Source organism: Podarcis liolepis, assembly GCF_965112155.1.
Source record: "Podarcis liolepis genome assembly, chromosome: 4".
Classification (NCBI taxonomy): domain Eukaryota; kingdom Metazoa; phylum Chordata; class Lepidosauria; order Squamata; family Lacertidae; genus Podarcis; species Podarcis liolepis.
The window spans coordinates 33,932,442-33,958,277 of record NC_139558.1 but is presented as its reverse complement, the minus strand read 5'-3'; the positions used below and the strand labels follow the sequence as shown (position 1 = coordinate 33,958,277).

The following is a 25,836-nucleotide window of genomic DNA, read 5'->3' as shown; positions in this document are numbered from 1 at the left end:
GGTAGGTTAGGCATTGGAATAAAGTTTTGTAGTGTGTGGAAGGGCTAGGTGTAGCCATCGCCTACACCTTCAATTTTTGGGTATTCCATTAAAGGAATCCGGCGGTCGTGTATTCTGTCCGATGCCTGCGTGGTGGGGGGCCATGGCACGACCCTTGGTGACATCAGGGGAGAGCTTATAGTTGGATTAGCATCAACAGGCTCCACCTACTGGTGAATAAACCCCCCTTTCAGGCTCACCCCTCTCCGAGTGGGTGGAGTCGACTGACGTAATCCAATGCCTAAACCAATACCTTTTCACTTGCTATAATCATTGTGGCCTTTTCTTGCCCATTAACCTTATATCACGTGCCCGTGTGTTTCATTCCACTATGTGGGGATCGGGTCCTCGAACCACAAGTAACAGTAATTTAAACAAGACTTCAGCAAAGAAGAAATGAATGTTTTGTGTATGATATACAAGATGTGAATCAGAAAGTCTAAAACGTGATATTAATATAAGTGAATGCCAGCTGCTGGAGAATGTAACAAGTGCAACAAAACAGCAGCATAAACATACTGTTTGCAAGCCCTCTTGATTTTAATTGTGTTCTCCAGCAAGAATACACTTGCTTCTTAGCAGATTTTGTCTTATTATAAAAAATAACGTGGGAACAATCTGACTAAAATTGGTCTTTTCTTAAATTCTATTTAAAAGCCTATGGAATAAACAAAAGTTTCAGAAACTTGGCTGGTTTATTTTCTGTGTTATTAAATGTCCTTTTAAAATGAATGGAATAAAAACAGTGCAGACATGCATAATGCATAGTAAACCCCGCAGTTAACTGGAGCTGACACTGAAAAGGCTTTGGCTATAAGAGTCTGTCTATGTTATTGTTTTTATTGTGCAGTAATTGTGTCATTCCTACTCAATTACTGTGGGCGTTCTAACCATCTCTCCGACTGCTAGTACATCAGCTTCAGGGCAATGACATTTTTCCAGCACTCAGGCAGCAGCCTATTCCACACCCACCCAGGTACTCTTGCCTACTACCATAGCAAGTAATAAGTGACATCACTTCAGCTTCCACCATCACCACATGCAGGATTGTATAGCCAAACATGAACCTTTTTAATTTAATTTTTCCTGTTCAGTTAGTTGGTGGCTGCCTGCTTCCCCATATCCCAAGCACACATCTCAACTTTAGAAAAGCACCCTAAGCAATTATCCTACTGCTGCAATGCTATACAGTTATACAAGTACAAAAAAATACAAGGACCATTGGAGGAGAGAGACTGTAGGCAAGCGTTTATATGTTAATGCTAGAAACCTCTAAGCCTGATGGGTGAATTGGAGCACTTGGGTCTTAGAGGATGGCAATGTCCTATAGCGGGCACAAAGAAAATCTGGTGGGATGGAGATACCCAATGGGACACAATTTTCCCTGCATAAAAACTCTATAGGAAGGGCAGAAGTGGTATCTGTTAAGAGTTGTTCAGCGGAATCCCTGATCTGGACCTTGTGTAGAAATAAATAAGCTTTCCATCCCCAAGAAGGAGTTTCAAAGCTTTACTGCTGAACAGTCTTATATACTAACTACAAAGGATAAGTGTTACAAAGAAACAAAGTTAACATATTGCTCTCAAGTCGCAGGCAGTGCGGTTCAGTCCTTTATGCAGTGCAGTAAACTTTCCTCTCTCTGGTCCCAGAGAGAGATCCTAAGCTTGTTCATCATTGCAGAGCTTAGCTTCATCTGCCACTGCTGCTGCTGGCCATCACTGACTTTTCAAGTTTCCTCTCTTGCTGTGAAAGATGTGCAGCTGGGTTTCTGGAGATGAGTCATCAGGTAGCCTAAGCCTGTGAAATGGAAAAACGCCAGCCTTTTGCTTTCACCTAAAGTAGAACCTCTCGCTTAATGTAAACCTCTGTCTTCCAAATGCTAACCTCTACAGATGTTTTAACCTCAGCACGTACAAACATTTTATGCACATTAAACTTTTAGCTTTAACAGTGTCACTCTGTAGGTCAAAGAGAGCACTGAGTCCAACAAGCTAGAAATCCCAAAAGGGCAGACTTCCCCACAGAATCATTGTGGGTGATGATATTGGCCCCCAAGTGTTATTTTGTCCTAGGGATGTCCTATTGTCCCCCTGATCAAAATGTTCAGGGAGATCGTGAGATGATGAATGAAATCAAGGAAACATTCAAAAGAAGAGATGTTGTCGGGATAGTCAAAAATTTTTTGCAGAAGTCTCTTGAGATTAATAAGGAACCAATTCAATTCACACAACTAGTTCTCCTTTACTGATTTTTAAAAATTATTGGCCGCGTGCCTCTCAGTTGTACAAAAATAGAAAACTTTTTCTGACCTCCATGTTTCTTCTTGGTTGTATAATGTTTGGAATATTGCTCTTCTAGAAAAAATAACATGACATGTGGGAGCCTCATGCAAATCCAGATTCTTATTTTTCTTTCTTTCTAAATATATTAAAAATAGATTTTAATATTATACAATACAGTTGCAACAAAGAAAAGAACATAGCATTAATATAATGGTGTCATTCTGCATAGTCTTAAAACATTGGCAGTCTGTATAGGTCCTCCACAAACAGGTTTGTGAGGTTGTTGGAAGAGCTTTACTTTCTTTTTCCTTTACATATGAAAAGAAGGGACACCAGGTTTCAGCAAATGTATTTTCCACTTGAAACTCTCCTAAGGCCAGTTAGTCATTCGGAACCAGCTATATCCCAAATATTATCGAACCATGTCTCAAGAGTTAACTCCACCTGGGATTTCCGGTAATATACTATCATCACTAGATGTGCAGCTACCAGTAGGAAAATAATTAAATCTTTATGCTGGGTAGTAGGGTTGGAATCTGGGTTTAGTTAAAGCAGGGCTAAGGCTGGGTTTGGCAAGAGAGGTTGTTTAACCATCTTTGAGATAATATAAAAGACCCTGGTCCAAAATATATACCGTAAATAATTTTGCATTCCCACTAAGCATGAAAATACATTCCAAGGTTCCCATAGCCCCTCCAGCAAAGGGTGTGTATGTGTAGGGATTTATTGATTTGGGCTAGATGCACCAGAGTCCAATACACCTTCAGATAAGCTTCTTGAAGGTGAGATGAGATAGTTCTTAAGGGTGGTGTCCTCCATGTGCCATCCCATTCAGTTTCTTTGCCTATATCTGTCTCCCATACTGAACATAGGCCCTTTACATTCCCCATATAGTGTTCTACAAGCATACTATAAATCAATGAAACCATGTCTTTCATATCACAATGGAGTTCAACACACCTTGATTCAAATATTGCGAGGGAACAAAATCCTTCCCCTCTTTCTCCTACATGTTTTGCAAAGGAGCAGTACTGGAAAAGTTGAAGCCAATTAGGGTGCAGATCTTGTTGCCTTCGCTTTAGCCTTTCTTTTGTTATTGCTTTGTATATGAATGTAATGGTTCTAGGGGTTGCTCGTGCGTTAGCTTGTCCCAACACCTGGCTGGGTTGCCTGAGTGAACCTTTCCTGTCCGAGCAGCCACTCACCCGTGGCTGTCTCAATCGCTGGCAGAATCCGTCAGTGGGCGTTTCTTAAACTTCTTCCAGCAAAGAAGCTCTTTGACGCCCAGTCTCCTCCTACTCTCCCTGCGCGGAAGCCTTCTGTGCAAGGAGGGCATAGGCAGCGGAGGACTCTTCCTCTCCCCGCTGGTCCCCGGCAAGGAGTCATGGGACCGCCTCGCCGATTCCCCCATCTGCCCCCCTTCTCCACTGGAGCTACGCTGATTCCCTTCCCCAGAAGATGGGCTGCCTCTCTCACTCCCGGGACACTCTCTGGGATCCCTTCGGAGCTTGCTCTCTCCCTCGGACACTGATGGCAGTTCCCTGACAATGAAGTCTTGAATTCTATACACTCCCCATTTTCCCATTCTTTATATTGCCAATATTGTATCTGCCACAAACAATGATAAAACTTGAAAGTCTTAATACTACTTCATTCACTTGCCCATGCAAGGAAAAACCCGTCATCCCTGACTGTTAGCTATGCAGCCTAAGGTCCACAAGTTCCCATCCCTTATTTAGAATAAGAATAAGTGATGAGGGGGATAGCATTTGTTTATAATATTAATATGCTATGCTATATTATAGTTCATGTTTCAATATTTTCTGAAATTTAAATTTGGCAGTCACTTAGTCATACTGGTATACCATACACCTGCATATAAGCACGCCTATAAACGTGCTGAACCTCTTAATGAGGGTGAAAGAGGAGAGCGCAAAATATGGTCTGAAGCTCGACATAAAAAAAAAACTAAGATCATGGCCACTGGTCCCATCACCTCCTGGCAAATAGAAGGGGAAGAAATGGAGGCAGCGAGAGATTTTACTTTCTTGGGCTCCATGATCACTGCAGATGGTGACAGCAGTCACGAAATTAAAAGACGCCTGCTTCTTGGGAGAAAAGCAATGACAAACCTAGACAGCATCTTAAAAAGCAGAGACATCACCTTGCCGACAATGGTCCGTATAGTTAAAGCTATGGTTTTCCCAGTAGTGATGTATGGAAGTGAGAGCTGGACCATAAAGAAGGCTAATCACCAAAGAATTGATGCTTTTGAATTATGGTGCTGGAGGAGACTCTTGAGAGTCCCATGGACTGCAAGAAGATCAAACCTATCCATTCTGAAGGAAATCAGCCCTCAGTGCTCACTGGAAGGGCAGATTGTGAAGCTGAGGCTCCAATACTTTGGCCACCTCATGAGAAGAGAAGACTCCTTGGAAAAGAACCTGATGTTGGGAAAGATTGAGGGCACAAGGAGAAGGGGATGACAGAGGACGAGATGGTTGGACAGTGTTCTCGAAGCCACCAACATGAATTTGACCAAGCTGCGGGAAGCAGTGGAAGACAGGAGTGCCTGGCGTGCTCTGGTCCATGGGGTCACAAAGAGTCGGACACAACTAAACGACTAAACAACAACAAATAACAAATAAACTTGCTGTCATTTAGACAAATATGCAGCTATTTGGTCAGTATTTTTCTACTCTGTGTCTTTATCCATGGATAGAGAAATCAAAAGGAAGAAATCCAAGAGGATGGGCTGGATGTTTAGAACATAGCAGATGCTTAAATCAGATTCATGCCCGTTGCTTGGATGAGTCCAAAGTAAGCAGCTTGTGCTGTGGAGCCAGATTGCACAACATTGTTTATGTTGAAGCTGTAGCAACTAAGGCCAGAGCGGTTCTGGAGCACTGCTGTCAGTTTCAGTGCTTCACTGACAGGAGACCAAAGGAAGTGGCTTGACAACTGGAGTCTTAGTCATAAAAAGATACGGTGCTCGGGCTAGATTTTTAAATGTGAACAGCATAGCAAACGGAACTCGAAATGTGATAGAAATCTTCCTCCCCACACCAGAATCTTAAACGAGATGTCTCACCATTTTTCTTTCAAAGGCGGAGGGAAAAAACCTTAAAAGTTGCTTGGCACACATTGTGAACTATTAGAGTCTAAAAATCTCGCAGCATAGGAATAAAGTGCTTATGAGAGTAAAGCCTTCAAATAATGTAAAGGCTTGACTGACTCACACAAAACTTCAGCATTTAAGCCTTGATCCTAAATGTATTTATGTGGATCAAAACAGCGTCTCTTTCCCCACTCCTTGTGGCCTGGGAGTAGGGAGGCGGGAAATGCTTCATGAAATGTAAATTAAAACCTAATACTGGCATAGTCAATTTGACTCCAGGCACAGCTGCCCAGAACAATAATAACTAAAAGGACAAACTATAGGGAGTAGATAAATGGGAAGATACCAGTACAAGAGGAATTCCCCAGCCTTCCATTCTGCATACTGTCTGTTGTACTGGGATTTGGGCATGGCTAAAGAGGAAGAAGGAGAGAAGTGTGGTGGTACAAATGGAAGGAACTGAAATTGAGCCCAATCTCAATCCCTTTTCATGTGTACCCACCTATCAACACTCGCAATGTAGGTGTAGCAGACACTACATCTATGGTAACTACATGTAATTTGCCATCTAACGTTCTTTTGAACAAAAAGCCACCATGTCACAAAAGCCACCATCGAAGAGGATTGGCAACACTACATTGCGATGGATGGAGAAGAGGGCAAGGTTTTAAAATACAACAAATATATCAAATTGTGTTTTGGGTGGTCTAATTCCCCAGCAAATGAAAGCATCTGCCTCGTTTGTATGATTAAAATAGCGGCATTTGTTATGGTTTGTTAATCTAGCTTTCAAATGTAAGCATGGGCATTTTAATTAGCTGTATACTGTTTGTGTGTTAACTCATTTCGCATTCGTTTCATGCAAGTCTAATTTATCATATGTGTGTTCATATTCTGCATACATAGGCACCGAAAGATAATAATTAGGAACATCTGTTAACATTTACCACAAGCAGATGTTAAACAAATTACATTGTTTATATACTCAGCATCAATTCGGAATAAGGCATATAAGTATTCCTCAGTGTTAAATGAATTACATGTTATTCACTAGTACAGTTGTACTCTTTCTTTTTTTAAAGATGTATATAATTACTTACAAAACATTTAATATGCTGCTATGATAAAAATGAAAACAGCAAGAGTTTCAGCTGAAATTTCCACATTCTTGAGCCTTCTATAATTAAAAATTAGGTGCAAACTTATATTATGCTCCTAGACTGCAATCATGAGTTTATAGAGAGACAGAGAGATAATTTAGCAGTCTATCTCTCCCAAGACCCCAGGTACAGCCCAGCTCCCAAACTTCACAGCAGGGAATTGAGGTTGACCAGGCTGGCCAGTTGTCCTATGTGTGGTGTGACAAGCACCCCTGCTTGTGGGAAATTTGTTGCAATGGTTCATTCTGTGCAGTGGTGGTATGTAGAGGTGGAGATGGCACCACTTGGCTCCTATGGGGGGGGCACTCTGCAACCTGAAACTCTTCACATAGGATTGCAGCAGGATTATTATTATTAATACTTATTAACCCCTCTTTGCCATGAGGTCCCAAGGCACTCTCTTCAACTGCCAATATCCAAAGGCTGTGAAAGTGCCGAGAGAACCTTCTTTGCTAATCTTAACACCCAGCAGGGTCTTGAAGGGAAGGAGACAGTCTCTTTGGGGCCTAAGTCATTTAGGACTTCAAACACTAATGTGAGCACCTTGAAAGGCCCTGGAGATGAACTGGCGACCAATGCAGCTGTTTTAAAACAGAGGTTATATGACTCTAAATGGACTGCTAGCTAGAGTTCTGGCCACTGCAGTTTGAAGTTTCTAAGTCGACTGCGAGGGCGGCCCCATTTGACCATTTTGATACAGGATTCTTTCCCTGAAACTGCAGCATTCAAAGATTGGCTGAGAAATGTCTGTCTTCTTTTGAAGTTTATTTGGATGGCAGTGGAAAGCTTGAAAAAAATATGGTTTGAGTTTACTTCAAAGATGAGATGACAGTTTCAAGGAATCCTATCCCCCTGCCTCCTCTTGCTAAAGCAAAGCGAGGCCCTCATCTGGCCACTGCTACTTCAGGTTCAGACACAACTGTCTTTGAACATTTTGTTCCTTTCTTTAAAGTGGTTACAATGATTCTAAATAATCTATCCCCTCGAGAGTGTTAGCTTAAAAAGGAAATAAACTTTGTGCTGCATAAAGCAATTTCAGTGCTTTGCTGAGCCTAAGGTTATTTGTCTTTTGAATGGTAGTTTTCTTGGGTATTTAGCTTTCTGGTCCTTTTTGAAAAAGAGCTGTCGTCAACAGTCTCAATCTACTAGTTGTGTCTTTCTCCTGATGCTTCCAACCTGGAATGGCTGGATCCTGATAAATGCCACCTACACATCTCAGCTCTTTTAGGTTGCATTGAAATACAGAGTCTTTAAATGCAATATTTGAGAACCTTTGAGATATCTTTGTTTATCTGTTTTATGTGGGAATCTTGCTTGCGCAAAGCTTCTTGCAGCAAACATGTAAAGGGTAAATGACAGAGGTGCATCTTTAAATGCTCTGTGATTAGTTGAGAGTAGACCATTCTACTCTTCATTGGCTATCCTTGCTTGCCACTTCCAGTACAGTATCATGCCCCCTTTTGCTATACACTTCAGTGTGTAAGAGAAAGAAAGAGGAAAGGAAATGGACATATCCCTTCAGTCACTGAGTTTGCGGTCATGTGCACAATTATCTGGAAGTAAGCTCCATCAACCATAGTAGATCTTTCATCTGAGTAAACATGTATATGAATGCACTATGAATCTTTTGAGATTCATTTGGACCATTTTAATCAGGAAGGAAATGTTGATGTCCTATCACTATGTTCATAGAGGTAGTGGCTAGGGTGCTGCATTCAGACTAGGACTGCAATCTTGCATCAATTAGGAGGAAGCCCCATTGAACTCATTGGGACTGACTTCTGAGTAGACATGTAAAGCATTGTGTTGTGAGAATGAAGAGACTTCTTTTTTCATTTCTTGTTTATTTTAAAATATTTATACTGCTTCCCCAGGCAAAGGGGATCCAAAACAACTTACAACAATAAAAGCTGCAATGATGGGGGGGGGAGAGAGAGAGAGAATCTGAACTGCATAAGACCTAAGAAATTACCCCATAGGAATCAATGGAAATCATTTACTTGTTATGTGACTGCTTGCCTAACAGATGATTTCCTGAGTACACAATGTGTTCAGATCGTGAGATCTGGTGTATTGTCTTCTGTGTGATATCTTCTGAGCTCCAGGTGTATGACCTTAATTTCCTAAGTTGAAGGCCACTGACATTGCCTGGCATCAACTAAGGAAGGGAAATCTATGTATTTATTCCATAAATAAATCCATTGCTCAGGAATTTTCACATCAATTTACAATTTTGTAAATTGTATAAAGAAACTACTTTTAAAATAATATAAACTGTATTATAAGTAAATAAATTTCTAAAATTCCTTACTTATAAGCCTACCTTAAGAACATTCCTTTGAACATGGATTGTTTTTATATATTTGTTTCCAATAGCTTTTCACAAAACATTTTACACAGCAATCAATAAACATAAAGAACAACTTATTTAGAATGACTGCTGAAATTGAAAGGATTATTTTTAGATTATTCAGTCATTAGAACTGCACTGGAAGCCCCAATAAGCCAAATTATTGAATAGAAATAGTAGGCATTTTTTAATTTTTTTATGACCAATTTACATTTTCTCGCTAAAGCAATATTCCAGAATGCAATTTATAACTGCAGGAATAGCTCCTTCAGTGGTCTAGCTTTTATATCATTTGGGCAACAGGAGACTGTGGCACAACAAAAACAATCTCATGGTATTGCTCTGTCCTTTCTCTTTCCATGCCTGAAAGCCTAACCACTTTGTGGTTAGTTTTTCTCCCCGTGCCAAAATGAAGATATTGTGCCTTTTGTTGCTATGCCAACCAACCTTCTATTGCGTGCAGTATCTCTTAACACTGGTTGATATGGCAACCTTTCTCATTACACTTATACTCACCAAAGAGGTTGTTGGCATACTTATTCGCACCAAAAGGCATGCACTTTGGGAGGCAGCTTTCATTGTGCTAGAGACCTGCAAAAATGTTAGCGTGCCACTTGGCCTTCATTTGGAGCCAACACATTTTCCAACACTAGCTAAAAATATGCTCTGAGGTGGGTAAAAGAAGTCAAAATTAACTGTCCTGCTCCTTTACTTAAAGAAGCACAACAGAGATAAGAAATTGATTTAGCACTGACCTGTTACTATTGATAAGAAGCCCTTAACTATTATAAACTTTCTTTTCTTAAAGGACCTGCAAACACACACACACACACACACACACACACACACAGAGAGAGAGAGAGAGAGAGAGAGAGCCTCCTGCCCACTATAAAGGGTAAAGGGACTCCTGACCATTAGGTCCAGTCGTGACCAACTCTGGGGTTGTGGCGCTCATCTCGCTTTATTGGCCGAGGGAGCCAATAAAGTACAGCTTCCGGGTCATGTGGCCAGCATGACTAAGCCGCTTCTGGCGAACCAGAGCAGTGCAGGGAAACACCGTTTACCTTCCCGCTGGGGCGGTACCTATTTATCTACTTGCACTTTGATGTGCTTTCGAACTGCTAGGTGGGCAGGAGCTGGGACCGAGCAACGGGAGCTCACCCCGTTGCAGGGATTCAAACCGCCGACCTTCCGATCGGCAAGTCCTAGGCTCTGTGGTTTAACCCACAGTGCCACCTGCGTTACTATTCATAAGAAGCCTTTAACTGTTATAAACTTTCTTTTCTTAAAGGACCTGCAAACACACACAGAACCTCCTGCTCACTATATAGGTAGCAAGGCAATAATCTGGGAAACTATGATGGTCATGTCCTGCAACACAGAGACTTTCAAAGTCTTGGGATAAAAAAGCTGATGGGAACATTTCCTCTTTAAAAAGGTGTATTCAGTTCAAGAAAGTTGAAAGGAAATATCCTCGTTCCAAAGAGAACAAACCTTGTTTCCACTCATGTTTATGTATAAGATATCCTGTTACATATGAATAAATGCACAGGCACCTTCAGAATAGAAACATGAACCAAACTTTATTTAATAGACTTAACACTGTAACTCCCTGCTCCTCTCCCACCCACCCCCCAATTTCTTGTAAGAACTTTTCTTTGTGAAGCCAGTTGCTAAATAAAAAAACAGAATATTGGGGCCATCTGTACTTACTCATCTAAATGAATGTAATTTTATTCCAAATTGGAAATTGCTTTAATAAGTTGATAGGAGTTCCTTTCCAGTTTTTACAATGCTGATTGTAAAATTATTGAGGTTGTAGGATTTTTTTATTTTTCTATAATGGGAGAGCCATGTTTTCTCCACCAGCTTTGTTATATAATTTTATTACACTGCGATAAATGATAAAACAAATATTTTATGGGTGGCATTGTGTGAGAAAAATACAGTGTGGCAAAGTTTGGAGAGGTAAGCACAAGTGTTTCAGTATTTTATGTATTTAGCTATTTGTTCACGGAGTTGTATGGTTTTGAAGGCTACTAGTTTATGAAGTCAGCATGAAAGCAGCTTCATCTTCAGTTACTGAGCAGGAAGCTCTTCTCTCCTCTTTCTCAAAAATGGGAATATGATGGAACTTTTGGGAGAGTACAAGATAGCTGTGGCGTGCCTTTCCTGCTATTTATTCTTTTTCCCAGTGACACAGAGTTCTTTTAGACTGCTTCTAGTTTAATCAAATTACTAATATTGCACTATAATGTGGTTTTGGTGCTACACATATACCTGTGGGTTTTAGTAATCTAGTTTTTGGTTCCAAATTACTTATTAGAGGCCAATAAAAATACTTTGCAATTTTATTACTACTAAAACCAAGCTTTAATTAAGCTATAACTGGTAGAGAATGCATTTGTTCCTATCCTCTACATCAGAAATTGCAGAAAACACCAGGGGGTATATTGTCCTTCTGACGATGCACTAATAGAAATTGTTCATGAGCACTGAGAGCGGAATATAACTGCTATTTCTCTGAACAGTAGTGACAATCATTCTCCACCAAAGATAGTTTTTCATCTTGCAGTATTGTATCGTATCCCCTGAGAAATTCATGTCTGATTTGGGATTCTGAAAAATTCAGATGGATGCCCAATTCTAGTGTAGCTTCTTTCCCATTCTTCCTTCCATGCAAGTATATCCAAAAGTGTTCCCATAGAGGCAAATGTTACACCACATAAGGCAGCAGCCCTCACACAAAAAAATTAGTAATTTACCGGTGCACATTTGAGGAAGAAAATAAAAAGTTGAATCTTTCCCTACACGTTTTCTTTTTAAAAAAGCAACAACCCAGTGACATTTCAATTACACAGAATCGCACGGTGATATGCAACAGAACTCAAATGTTGAACACAAGCTAGGCTTAGAATGAAGTGTATCAGACAAAGAAAATGTACAAAATTGATTTCAGAAGTGTGATATATATGACTTAAGTTTCTTCTCTTCTCTCCACCAGGACTACACACTAACTATGTATTTTCAACAATACTGGAGAGATAAAAGACTAGCCTATGCTGGGATTCCTCTCAACCTTACGCTTGATAACCGAGTAGCGGATCAACTATGGGTGCCTGATACTTACTTCCTAAATGACAAGAAATCATTCGTGCACGGTGTTACTGTTAAGAATCGAATGATTCGCCTTCATCCAGATGGTACAGTGTTGTATGGCCTCAGGTATGTAGCAGCGTGATCGAGATTTTTCCAGTATTGGTTTTGTGCTGTTGACCTTTGTTCCCTTGGTGTTAAGTTATCATAGACCCTCTGCCACCTATTGTGCATCCTCTAGCATTTCTCTAAAAGATTCCCCCAGACAATAAATGATGTTGCTAATACAGTGGTACCTTGTCACTCAAATGGCTTGGCTCCTGAACAAATTGAAGAAGAGAAGAAGAAGAAGAGTTTGGATTTGATATCCCGCTTTATCACTCCCCTTCAGGAGTCTCAAAGTGGCTAACATTCTCCTTTCCCTTCCTCCCCCACAGCAAACACTCTGTGAGGTGAGTGAGGCTGAGAGACTTCAGAGAAGTGTGACTGGCCCAAGGTCACCCAGCAGCTGCATGTGGAGGAACGGAGACGCGAACCCGGTTCCCCAGATTACGAGTCTACAGCTCTTAACCACTACACCACACTGGCTCTCAACGCGGCTCCTAACGCAGCTTCCAATTGAGTGCAGGAAGCTCCTGCAGCCAATCAGAAGCTGTGCCTTGGTTTTCATACAGTTTCAGGAGTCAAACGGACTCCCGGAACAGATTAAGTTCGAGAACCAAGGTACCACTGTATTTCCTAATTTTGCCAGGTTTTCTTTGCTTCAAAATTTAAGCTACCAACTCATATCCAAGTATCTATCAAACATTCATTTAAAAGCATGTGGTCTGTTGAGACTTGCACTCCAAGGTCTAGTCATGTGTGAAACTTAACTCCTCATCCTTCCTGCTCTTTTACCTCCCACCCCAACAGAGCATACATTCCCTCCTATCTCTGGAGTTCTACATGGCAGTTCCCTCAGACAAACATGCCTTTCTGGTACCTTAATGCCATTGTGTTAGTGGGACAAGGAAAAGTGTGTAATATATTTAATGTGGAATATCCAAAGCACTGATAATGAATCACAAGGTAGAGCGAAACTCCTATTGAAGTCACCATGTGGGAGGCTGCTAGTTAGGGCTGCTATCTCATGAATCAGTTCAGTCATATAGAGAGTCTCCATATCAGTGCCAGCAGGGAAGCTTTCAGTTGATCACACTGATTCATATGATAAGCAGCAGTGCCCAGGAAAGCACATGCCTGTGGCTTGTGAGTATGTTGGAAATAATTCAAACTGGGCACCAGTGTTGGGTGAAATCAGGGCACAAATTTATTGACTAAGCAGCATGTCAGAATCTGCCCTTACCTCCCAAGTCAGATCAGAGTTGTTTGTACTAAATGTTCATTGATTCAGTTTACATCAAATGTTTCATTTTCAAAACATTTTCACACTCCACACTCTCCCAAAAACCCCTGGACTTGACAGATTGAATTCATGCTGGAGGGTCTCCTCTGTAAACTTCACTCACTTTGGCCAAAGAGGATGGAAATTACACAGGGAAACACAGAGCTTCATTGTGTACAGAGTGGCTCAGAATTCAAAACACAGATCCAAGTGGACAGAGCACAGAACGACTCAGAAACAGATTGGAATTTGTTTTTAAAGTCATGGATACTTATATGGGGGGGCATGCACACCTTTATTTGAGATTATGAGGCCCAACAGCTCCCCAGCCTTGAAGCAATAAAATCCATGACTTCTCTAACATTGAAAAAGGTAGCTGTACAATTCCTGAGCTCCCCCCAAAAAGATAGAACTACGCAAACCCTGAATTAGTCCAAAAGCATCAAGCCTGAGAAACTACCCAGTCTCAGAAATAAGAAGCTGTGTTGCTTGCTACGGACTTGTTCATGAAAGGAGCAAGATATATGAAAAACACATTCCATTTTAGCAAAAGCAGGATTCGTTATGTTTTCATTCCTGCTCATTTCCCAGAAAAATATGAGCGACCCAGAGCCTCTCTACTACTGCCTCAGTAGCCAGTGCTGTAATACCACGGTGTTGCATGCCACCCCAATATCCAAGCGTTGCAAGATTCCAGGGGTTCCAGGTTCTTACCCAGGATTTGTGTTTCCTTTTGGCAATGAGGCACAGCAGAAACTATGGTGTCTTTAAGAGCTTATGCTGGAGGGGTTCACAGCATGAACACCCCAAAATGGGTCTTGTTTCTTTCATAGCCACAGCCTTAAATTCAAACAGAAAGCAAATATTGCTCTCAAATGTTGCTCTGGTTCTCTCTCCAGCTTGCTGCTTTACTTCTAGGTCACATCACTGCTCCCCAAACTCTCTACTTTCAATTATGGCTTTATCTATTGAGAGAAGGGGCCCCACCCATTTGCCATCTTGTACCAAGCCCCTTAATCTCCATTAACACCCTAAATTCCCCTTAATGTCTCGTCACCCAGGTTTATCACCTCACCAGGAGGGTAGCCTGGCTATTCCAAGAATCTGAAGCTTGGATTAAATTCTAACATTTCTTAGATTCAAGGAGAAGAGGGGTCTGGCACTCAGTTTAACAATGCCATACAATAGCAACATTTTGTATATAGACCAAAGCCCAACAGCAGCAGTAAATAATGACTCAATGTTAAGTTGCTCATGTCATGCCAACCTTTAATTCAGTTCAACAAATAAACACAAGCTCTGGAGAATAATTGCTGAAAGCAGCAAATCTCTTAAAGAAAACAAATGCTTACATTATCTCTTCAGATTGTAAGAGCTAATTCCATTCTATCCGCAATTTAGTCTTGGAATTTTATTAAACATGTTGAGTAGATGTAAATTACAAAGACTTCTGTGAAAATTAAATCAGCTCAAGGGTATTTACTTCAAACTATTTTCAAGCACTAGTTTGTTGTATATGTCTAATTATATAACTAATAATATTAATCTAAATGATATGAAACTGTGACATGTTGTACAGAGTTTAAAATAATAATATAAACCTTACCAACAGCAGCTTTGAGCGTTGCTGCTATCTGCAAATTCAGCCAGTACACTACTTGTATGCATGTTGTTCTTCAAACATGGCAAGTCTTGCTACTTGAGTGTGGAAATTCCACTCATTGTGCTGGTGTAAGACAGTTGTGGCACTTCACAGCTTGCTGCTGGTGCCAGACTGATTCAGAGCCTCCCAATGGCTGATGGGAGACATTCCCCTCAGCCATGGGGAAATCAAATTTTACCCCTCTCACGATGTCAGCCCAATTGTGGGCAGGCTTTAGGAGGTACCAGCAGAGGGAGTGGGCAGAGCCAGGTGGAAACTTGGTGTTGTTTCTGCTTGGGTCCGCTTCTTTGGGATTTAAAGGGGTCTGCCTCCTCTCCCGGCAGCGCAGTCTGCATTGTGAAATAACAATGCATTCAGATGCCTGCACTTCTTTAGCAATTTCTGAAGACAGTCACAACAATTGCAATTAATGGAGATTACCTACTTCTAGGTGCATGCAGGGCAAGAGATTTGTTGTTGTTTAGTCGTTTAGTCGTGTCCGACTCTTCATGACCCCATGGACCAGAGCATACCAGGCACTCCTGTCTTCCACTGCCTCCCGCAGTTTGGTCAGACTCATGCTGGTAGCTTCAAGAACACTGTCCAACCATCTCGTCCTCTGCCGTCCCCTTCTCCTTGTGCCCTCCATCTTTCCCAACATCAGGGTCTTGACTATGCTGCTCCTTCCAAGTGTGCAAGCTGTGCAGCATTTTATATAAACAATATAGGAGTATAAGGAATATAGGCATATAACTCAAAACCACAGAGAAAAGCATTGTACCATAAGTATTTAAAGTGTGTTTGCCCACATATATTCATTTTAAAATGCATCCAAATGCACGATAAAGGCTAGGAGCTCCCTTGATTTATTGAAGCAAATCATTTTATATTTGTTTGCTTAAAGAACTTGATGCAAGCAGAAAAGCTCAGGTCTTTTATTTGTCCGATGCACTAAACTGGAACTGCTTGCAAAACGATTCCACTTCTTTAACAAATAAATAGGATTATATAATTACCAGAATGGTGCATTTTAAAACAAGCTTGATTGCCCCTTAGCTTAAGGTAGCATGCTTTTCAAAAGGGGGGTCATTTGGTGTTACTTGTACATGTTAAGTCACAGCTGCTGCTGTCATACTGGAGAAATACAGTCTCCCTGTAGTAAATAGTCTTGAGCACCTTGCCTGGGGAATTAGCTGGGTGCTAGCAGATGTTTGGTAAAAAGGAATTCATCCCTGAAGCCACAGACCAGCTGCAAAGGCACTCTTCAGAAGCTGTTTCAGTCCTTAAGAGTTTTGTTAATTTTTTTATCCTGCATGCTATAATGTGAACCCTTGAGAAATCTTTTGCAGCTTTTCCTCCATCACCCCAATTCATCTTCCATTTGGCCACACATATATGATCAGTCTGTTTTCCCTCATTCAATGAAATGGTTTGCTTTGAACTTCATTGGACAAGTTTGCTGACAGAATCCATAGCAAGCTCACATGATCAAGCAAAATTTCTAAGTCAATGCTTAAAGCATTATGTTGAAACACTTGTTTAAAAACCACATGTTAAGGTTGCAACTGTGCACCCACTTACCTGGGAGGATGACCCATTGAATTCAGTGGGATTTGCCTCTGAGTAGGCATGCTAGCTGAACTTCCGCATGATTGTTGGTTATAGTCTTCTGTGTCAAATCAGTTTGATCCTCAACCTGCACGTGTTATATTAACAATTAATGCCTTTGGTTCTAAGTAGCACTGTGTTGTGATGGAGATAGCATGGAATGTAGAAGTTTTCTAATCCAACCGAGTTTTGCCCACATTGGACCACCTCTTGCAGCAAGTGTCAGCCAGTGTGGTGTAGTGGTTAAGAGCGATAGTCTCGTAATCTGGGGAACTGGGTTTGCGTCCCCGCTCCTCCATATGCAGCTGCTGGGTGACCTTGGGCTAGTCACACTTCTTTGAAGTGTCTCAGCCTCACTCACCTCACAGAGTGTTTGTTGTGGGGGAGGAAGGGAAAGGAGAATGTTAGCCGCTTTGAGACTCCTTCGGGTATTGATAAAGCAGGATATCAAATCCAAACTCTTCTTCTTCTTCTATATCTCGGCAATCTGCGTATTATTTTAAAAGCTCAATTATATGCAAAATTATACACAATCCCACCATATATGGTAGGTTTAAGAGTCATGCCCCATATGGTACTCTATTCCTACATCATTATTTTATAAATAACAACACAAAAGTAATTTGTATAGAGTTATATACATTGTTGAATGTATCTGTTTATGTATCTGTTTATTTACTTTAGGAAACCTGGAGCGTATATGTGTATGATATACATGTGATATGCAAAAAGGAAAAAAAATCATGTTTTTTTGTGGAACTGGTAAAAAAATAATTTGTTTCTCATTGAGATTAAGGAGTAAGGGATTAGAAAAGGAGAACAGTGGTAGATAAGCTTGACATCAAGGTTTGCAGAAAATTCCAGGCCTAGTACTTTGTTCAAATTTGTGTTCCAATTTTTCAAAACTGTTCTTCCCCTGAAGAAGAGGTTTCCATTTTTTTCTGCCCCACATTTTAGAATTTCAGTGGGTGCATCGTTTTGAGCTTACCTCATCGTTTTGAGGGGCGAGGTTCCTAAACTAACAAGGATAGTCTTTTATTAGCATTGTACCTTGTCCTTTGAAAATTACCGTTAACTTTTTGGATATGGCAGAATAAAGAAATATTTAATGAATAAGTAAAAACAGAGTTGCCATGTATCTGTCTGTGCTGCATTTGGCTGTGCAGAAATAGAGGAATTAAACTGGGGTACAGTACTGGATCTGACCAGTGAGCCGGATCCTTATCTTCTCCACCCCTCATGGTCCAACTGTGACGGGTGGGTGCAACCACCCCTTATCTAACTCCTGAAGTCACAGTGATGTCAGAAGATTGACACTTGTTAAAAATTAAAGGGGGTGGGGTGCTCCTCTGCAGAGAAAGTAGCTTGTGTTCAAAGTGCATTCTCCAGTTCTTTGAATATGGGTAGCTTTCTGTGAAAAGAAACGAAAAACACTTTTCAATAGAAGGAAATTGGGTTCAAAGTCCTGGAGGAAGCGCTTTGAATCCTAGCTGCTGCTTCTGGTCCCCTCAACTGCACCAAGGAATTTCTGAAGGGGAGCTCCCTTGTGTAATTGATAACTTGCTGATTATCGAGGCTTCAGCTGTGCAGGGTCCTCTTCAAGCAAAGAAAAGCAATTCGCTGTTGGTGCTTTCAAGGAGCCCTGCTCTGTGCTTTGAAGTCCCAGGAACCGGCTGATAGGTGCCCACAAACTCCTCTTTGTCCCAACCACATCTACCCGCCCCTCATAGGATGAAAGGTGCAGGACAGGTGAGCATGGCTTTGCCCAAATAGCCTGGCGAGACAAATGGGGAGCCCAGTGGGCCACAGGCTGCCCACCCATGAGCTTAGTCCTAGTGAAGGGACAGCAAACGATTCAGTACCTCTCTCGCATTACTTATCAGTTCCTGTTTTTCTTTTCTTTTTAGTCTTATATTTATTTAAGGGACTGTTGATTTATTGCTCTTATAAAGTTCCTATTGTTGCATTTTGTTTCAGAATTACAACCACTGCAGCTTGCATGATGGACTTGCGAAGATACCCATTAGATGAGCAGAATTGTACACTGGAAATAGAAAGCTGTACGTACACATAAAAGTACTTGCTTTACTAGATTCAGTTGTGTGGAGTATTTTAGCACAAATTATAATAATTTTAATTTTGCTGGTCAGTTATTTATTTGGTTTCCCGTTCACATTCATGACACATACTGAAGACTCAGGATGGTATCAGGGCTGGCATAAAGGGTTGATATTGTTAGGCATTTATTGAAGGCTGCACCTTAGCAGGGGTCCGCTGGCAAAATTCAGATCCCTATGCCCTTTTCTATGTCACTGCCTCATCAGCTGCCCTCTCCAAGCAAGTGAACAGTGATGGGGCAGTCACTTGACTTCTCTCTCTCTCTCTGGTTGGTGGTATGGATTGGGCCCAGAAGGGCAGAGCAAATGAAAGGGCAACAGCATCAGAGACGAAGAGGAACAGTTACTGTGAAAGGGAGGTCCCCTGAACACACACACACGGAAGGTGACACTGATAGGACAACCTAGGACAAAATATGAGTTTCTTAATATTAAATCTGTTGCATATGATGCAGGCAAAACTAGGTACTTTCAGCTTCTGTTTATGCAAATCAGAAGGTTAATCGGGTGCTTAAGTTCCCCCCACTGAAATCACTGCAACTTAAAAGTGTTTGGTTTTTGTTTGGATCATGGCCACTGTATTCCCTTGATTTTTTAATTATTTTTTTGCAGGGATCTTTTTCATTTTCATATGTAGAAAAATAAATACGTACATAAATACAGTAACTAAGTTGCTATTATTTGTGGGCATTAAAAAAAATAAACCAACCCCAAAGGCATGGAAAATATAATGCCGTTCTGATTAGGCAAGAGCAATGACTGGATGCTTATCTACAACACAAGAGAACTAGTGTTCATGTTTTAATCAGATTCAGTTTGAGGAAAGCAAGCACCGAGATTCAATTTGCTTTCAGTGTGCTTTATTATGGATGAGCGATCTTGCTATGCCCCCTCCCCCCTCTTGGGCTGTCAGATAGACCTACTTATGATTAGACGTTCAGCTTCATGTAAGAAGTAGAACCTCTCTCTCCCCCATCCAGTTGTTTTCCGTAATTGGAGTGCTCATATCATTTAAATTTGTATTTCAAGAGCCATCGCTTTCTTCTACAATGCAAAGGGTATAGGGAATTTCTACACGCCTAAAATATCAATACACGCTAATGAACACTTTTGTGTAAATTACGCTTGGCCTGCTACCACTTTCCTGTTGAAGTTACGGGAGTTTTGCCATGGATTTCAAAGGAAGAATTAGGCCATCTGCCTCAAATTTGTCTCACAGCACTTCTAAAATCTCTTTCTCAACATTTTTCAGTACAGTACAACTCTAGCATTTTTTCAAAAAAACAAAATGTTAGTTCTTCAAATAGTAGTGTTTCAGGATACATCTATGTCATTGTTATTTAAAGGATTGAATATTCTTTTTTAGTACATCCAATCACTTCAGTACATGCATGCCAGGGTGCTTCTAACTTCCCTGGCCCTGGCAGTGGTTACATTGCTGACATTGTAAGGCTGGCATGAAGATTGGGCTATTTTTTAATGGTCCATTTCCAGTGCTCCTGGTTGTGCTTCAACACAGAACCACAAGTATAAAAATCTGAAGCACAGGCCCTCTGGGCTCACCGTTCGAAGGAGATTGGTCTTGATAGAAAGAACATCTCTATATCTAGGGTTGTGCTCAATACTTACGGGGAGGGGGGCTGCAAAAGTAGTCCCTCAAATCATAGACATTTGTTGTCATCCACTCTTGTTCGTGGCTTCTTCATTGTTCGGTCTTTAGTCCTGTAGGTCCCATTTTTATAGCATCTTCTTCACATAGGTACAGTGGCGTAGCGTGGGTTGTCAGCACCCGGGGCAAGGCAAGTAATTTGCGACCCTAACCCGTGGATTTGCGCCCCCTAACCCGTGGATTGCGCCCCCTAACCCCCAGATGTTGCGCCCAGTGCGGCCGGCCCTCCCTGCACCCCCACGCTACGCCACTGCATAGGTAGCATATATGCCATTTATTTAAATCACATTCTCCTGCCCTCCAAAAATAATCCTGGGAATATTAATTTTCTGCAAATTGTAGTTCAGTGACAGGCGAGGAACAGTTCCCATGATTATTGGGGGGGGTGATTTAAATGTGCTTTAAATGTATGGTGTAGATGTGGTCACAGGCCACATGATCCCAGCCAGTCAAGGATTGCATGATGACGTAATGTCCCTATTTAACCAATAAGAGTGACCATAGATATGACAACATCACATGGCTAATTCAGAGTTAGGGCAATGGTTTCTGTTCTTACTCTGAAGTGTTCCTAAAAAAAACCTCCAGTTTTAAGTCTTTTTTTTTTTTACTATCTGTAACTTTAAACTTATTACATAAGACATATTATTTTTGGAGGTAAGTTCTTCAGGTTGTGCAGGAGCTACCATATAATAAACATGTAATACTATGGCATCAGTTCTTAGCAGGAAGCCAAGAATGGGATTTATTTATTTTTGTCCCTTTAAATAGGAACAAGAAAATAAGGATAGATGACACATCTGATGGGCAGTTGTTCTCATCCTGGCAGCTGACAGATGTTTCAGTTGGATCTAACGAAAAGAGACAGAAGTAGTGTTTAATAGGCCCATGGCCAGCTTATTGGTTTCTGAGGGATTGACGTCTGTAGTAGCCAGATAGTTGCATCACATTTATTAGTCAACAAAACTTGGTAAGAAATACACACATGGCTGCCCCTGCTCTACTTCTTGAGAGGGAGTGAATTCGTTGCTCTTCTGGGGCAATGAAGACTCAAACAAAATTGTGCCTTGGAGGGATGCTGTTTTATTTTTTGAAATTGTTGTTGATGGTTGATGGTTGTTATCTTGTAGTCCTATATTGTTTGTCCTCTAACAATGGTCAGTTTTACATTTAAGCACCCATGATTCTAAAGCATCTGTGCTTTGTTGACAGATGGATACACAACAGATGACATAGAATTTTACTGGCGAGGTGGGAATAATGCAGTCTCTGGAGTGGAAAGAATTGAACTTCCTCAGTTCTCTATTGTGGAACACAAACTTGTGTCCAGGAATGTTGTCTTTGCCACAGGCAAGTATTTCCCATGCTTTGAATGCTCAGTATCGTTAGCTCTCTTGCACATGCCCATTTTTGTCTCTATATGGCCTCAGAGGTGACAAAAACTGGGTGGCCAGATCATAGTTTTGAAAATAAAGGACACTGGTGTTATAATGACTGGAATAAAAGACAACTGAGACATTCCATGTTTTTGTGATGGTCTAGAATAAAGGATATAAGTATGAACATCCCAAACTACTGTAGGGCTTGCAGGGGTGGGGGTGGGGGTGGGATGCCTTGGCAAAGCAAGACTGCCAACCAAGCACTTTAGAGGCAAAGTCCTTTTACTTGGTGATTTCAGGGATTCGATATGAAAACATTTTGCAACATCCTACCTACCATTAATGCTGCAAATTATGAAGCATACAGAACAGACAGTTGGGCATAGTAGAATTGAAAGTAAGAATAATAAGGGTCTGTAAACAAGAACAGGGGCAACACTTAAAGGTCAGAAACTGACTGAAATGGTACAGCAAAAATAATTCACTCAGAAACAGCTTCATGAACCAAGCCACTAGTCTGAATTTTCCTGATTAAATTATTTTAGGAGCATTGCCTGTATAGTGTTAAGCAAGCTAATGGATAAACATAGTAATGGAGAAATAAGTATTGATCCCACCCCCCATAAAAAAACATTTCTTTTCTTTTTTTAATTATTAGGTTTTTATGTCAGGTTTTTGTTCTAATTATGAGCACTATAACAAGTCCTGACAGAATTCACTATTTTGATAAGTGTTTTTTAAGATCTAATTTAAACATCCATGAGCTGGAATCAAGGGGAAGAAGGCTATTCCACCATCTTGTGGAGATGATGTCACACACACACACACACACACATTTACAGTAATATGTGAAAATTATTTTGTAAATGTAAATTAACTATATCTCTGTTCTTCACAAAATTTCAAAAGGTAACCAGATAGGTGTTCAAGAATCATGACATATTTTCTCTAATATGCATTAGTTTTAATGTGAACTCACAAAGTGATTTTTATTCAAGGTTTTATAGGTAACAAAACATCCCATCAAATGTGTTTTTGCTTCTGTAGAAGAGAAGCATATTCTGCCTTTACTAGCATCACCAATAGTTACATTGGAGAATATATTTATATATATATAAAACTAACTGTAATTCCCCTCGTTTTCTAATAGGTGCCTATCCAAGACTGTCACTGAGCTTTAAGTTGAAGAGGAATATTGGATACTTCATTCTTCAGACCTACATGCCCTCAATACTGATTACCATTTTATCGTGGGTGTCCTTCTGGATCAATTATGATGCATCTGCAGCAAGAGTTGCTCTCGGTATGGAATGAGGATGAATGGGGCATTACCCTGTGATATCCATGTAGGAGGTTGTTACAACAGCCACATATTTAAGCACAGGTGACAAAGGATTGCATGCAGATGGGTGAGTGGACTGGCACAGGAGGGGGGGAGCACTTTCCAGAAAATAAACAAGCTGTCAGATGAGGGAAGTCCCCATTTCCACAAGCAGTGAAGAAATGCAGTAAGTTGCTACAGCTACAGTCCCCAGCAGGCGAATAAAGACTTTTCGCAGGCTGGGCTTTTTTGCAATCCTGTGTTAGAGCTTGCCTCAGATCAGAAGTGGTTTGCCCAGTGGGGTTGGAGCCACAGCAGTAGCCTCCCAGCAGCAAAGCAATGCTGATTACTGGTAGCAGGACGTAAAAGACAGTGACAAAGTTGGGGCTGCATAACCAACAGAGCCAATCCATTGCTCACACCACTGTATGTACACAGCCTCAATCTTGCCACTGCTTCACTCGTCCTGGTAAGCAGTAGTGGCTCCGTTCCCTTTGCTGCTGAAGCAGTTGGGTGATGCAAACAGAACCAAGCTGAGAGAAGGTTTCTGAAGTCCAAGCCCTTCTCTGATTATCAAGCTGGCTTTGTGGGGGAGGATGAGGAGGGCAAAGGAATATATAGGCCGCTTTGCTTCCTCTTCTTCCTCCCAATTCCTCATGGATTCTCCTTTGTTACATACGTTTACAGACATGGGGTAACCCAGAATAAGATCAGCACTGAATTGCATGCAGTCCCTTTGTCCACTCTCAAGAGCAAAACGCCTGCTGTTGAAACATCAGTAGTTTTCCAGCTATTATCTGTTCAAGGAACTGTTTCCATATGACCTGCAACAGAACACCTGTGCTTTTAAGTGGGTTCTCAACAACAGCAACAATTTTATTATTTATACCCTGTCCATCTGGTTCCTGGTTCTAAAGCACACCTGCCATTCACACAGGACTCTTGCTAGAGCTTTTGAGTTTCACCGTTGCTCTATGTGCATCCCAGAGCACTCTTGTTAGGGTACACATTTCAGATAGAATTGGTGGGCCAGCCAACTTTCGCCATTACCATCCTTTGTATAGAGATACCCATGATCCACCCTTTGAGAAGCACTGGGTTACATCAGTTCCCTAAGCTCAATTAATTTCAGTGAAAATCCCCTTTCTAGCTCTCCTTTATATCTCCTTTCATCCTTTTTAAGGAATTTCTCATATCACAATTTTATTTTAGGTCCGGAGAAAGTAGTTATATAACAAATCATTTATAGGTATTTCAGAAGCAAACTCTTCAGTAAAGAAACCGTCTTACTCCAAACCACTTTGGTTGTAATAGGTCATGCATCCAATAAATGTTGTATAAGATCTCTTTGTGGAATTCACAGAGCTATGAAACAAAATACGAGGTCCTTGAAGGGAAAGGCAGAATATAAATGTAATAAACAAACAAATAAAACAATAGCGTTCCCTCTCTTTATTTTGCTGACTCTTCCACAATATCAACAAGCTCCTGGAAATGGCTTTTAAGGGGAAATGCATGAAATATCTTAATATTCTTACCTTTCTTCCCGTTTTTAGGCATTACAACTGTGCTTACTATGACAACGATCAACACTCATCTCAGAGAGACTTTGCCTAAGATTCCCTATGTCAAAGCCATTGACATGTATCTCATGGGCTGCTTTGTATTTGTCTTCTTGGCCTTACTTGAATATGCTTTCGTCAACTACATCTTCTTTGGAAAAGGCCCTCAAAGGCAGAAGAAACTTGCAGAAAAGACGGCCAAAGCAAACAACGATCGCGCTAAGTTCGAAAGCAACCGGGTAGGATTATTCACATCATCTACTAGCCTGTGTTGTTTTCAGTTCCAAAACACCACTATGGATCAGTAGCATTAAGTGTACTTCCCCTCCACGCTAAGCTGTATCATTGGCATCTGTAGAAACCGCAGCCACTTCCCTCCCTCCCTCCCTCAGTATGAATAGACCCTTAGTCACATAAAACACTCCCAGTACACAGAGAGTGCAGAAAGGGAAAGAGTGAGCAAAACATGGTTCTGGTAGGCTACAGGTTCACATACTTTATTACCATAAGCGAAATCGCTAGTTCAGGATTCACAGGCCTGGGAACTTCTCTTCCCATCACTAACACTTAATGCAGTGTAAAGGTAAAGGGTAAAGGGACCCCTGAACATTAGGTCCAGTCGCGGACGACTCTGGGGTTGCGGTGCTCATCTCGCTTTATTGGCCGAGGGAGCTGGTGTACAGCTTCCAGTTCATGTGGCCAGCATGACTAAGCTGCTTCTGGCAAACCAGAGTAGCGCACGGAAACACCGTTTATCTTCCTGCTGGAGCTCTACCTATTTATCTACTTGCACTTTGACGTACTTTCGAACTGCTAGGTTGGCAGGAGCTGGGACCAAGCAACGGGAGCTCACCCCGTCATGGGGATTTGAACCGCCAACATTCTGATCAGCAAGTCCTAGGCTCTGTGGTTTAACCCACAGCACCACCTGCGTCCCTTAATTCAATGTATATTGCCCCAATTACCCTTGCTGTGCCTCCAGGATAAGGGAACTGGCCAACTGAATGTGTTTTGTTACATACAAAAACTACTTCCTCCACTACTTATTATTTCTTTTTAGTTCTTATACAGAATAAGAAATAAGTCATGGAGCCCAGACTTAAATGCTG

At 41.1% G+C, this 25,836-nt stretch overlaps 1 protein-coding gene across 3 annotated transcripts in view; it reads left to right on the top strand.

Annotated features, from left to right (window-relative positions):
• The window catches only part of GABRB3 (gamma-aminobutyric acid type A receptor subunit beta3), a 203,584-nt gene that overhangs the window by 170,678 nt on the left and 7,070 nt on the right, over positions 1–25,836 (top strand). For 2 of the 3 annotated variants that reach the window (XM_083501724.1, XM_083501725.1), the window contains 5 exons: positions 11,954–12,174; positions 18,657–18,739; positions 21,678–21,815; positions 22,995–23,147; positions 24,722–24,966. In XM_083501724.1, the coding sequence (XP_083357850.1) occupies positions 11,954–12,174; positions 18,657–18,739; positions 21,678–21,815; positions 22,995–23,147; positions 24,722–24,966 (840 nt within the window). Of the gene's footprint in view, positions 1–9,456; positions 9,621–11,953; positions 12,175–18,656; positions 18,740–21,677; positions 21,816–22,994; positions 23,148–24,721; positions 24,967–25,836 lie in introns of those variants that run through there. The other variant, XM_083501726.1, reaches the window with a different exon arrangement.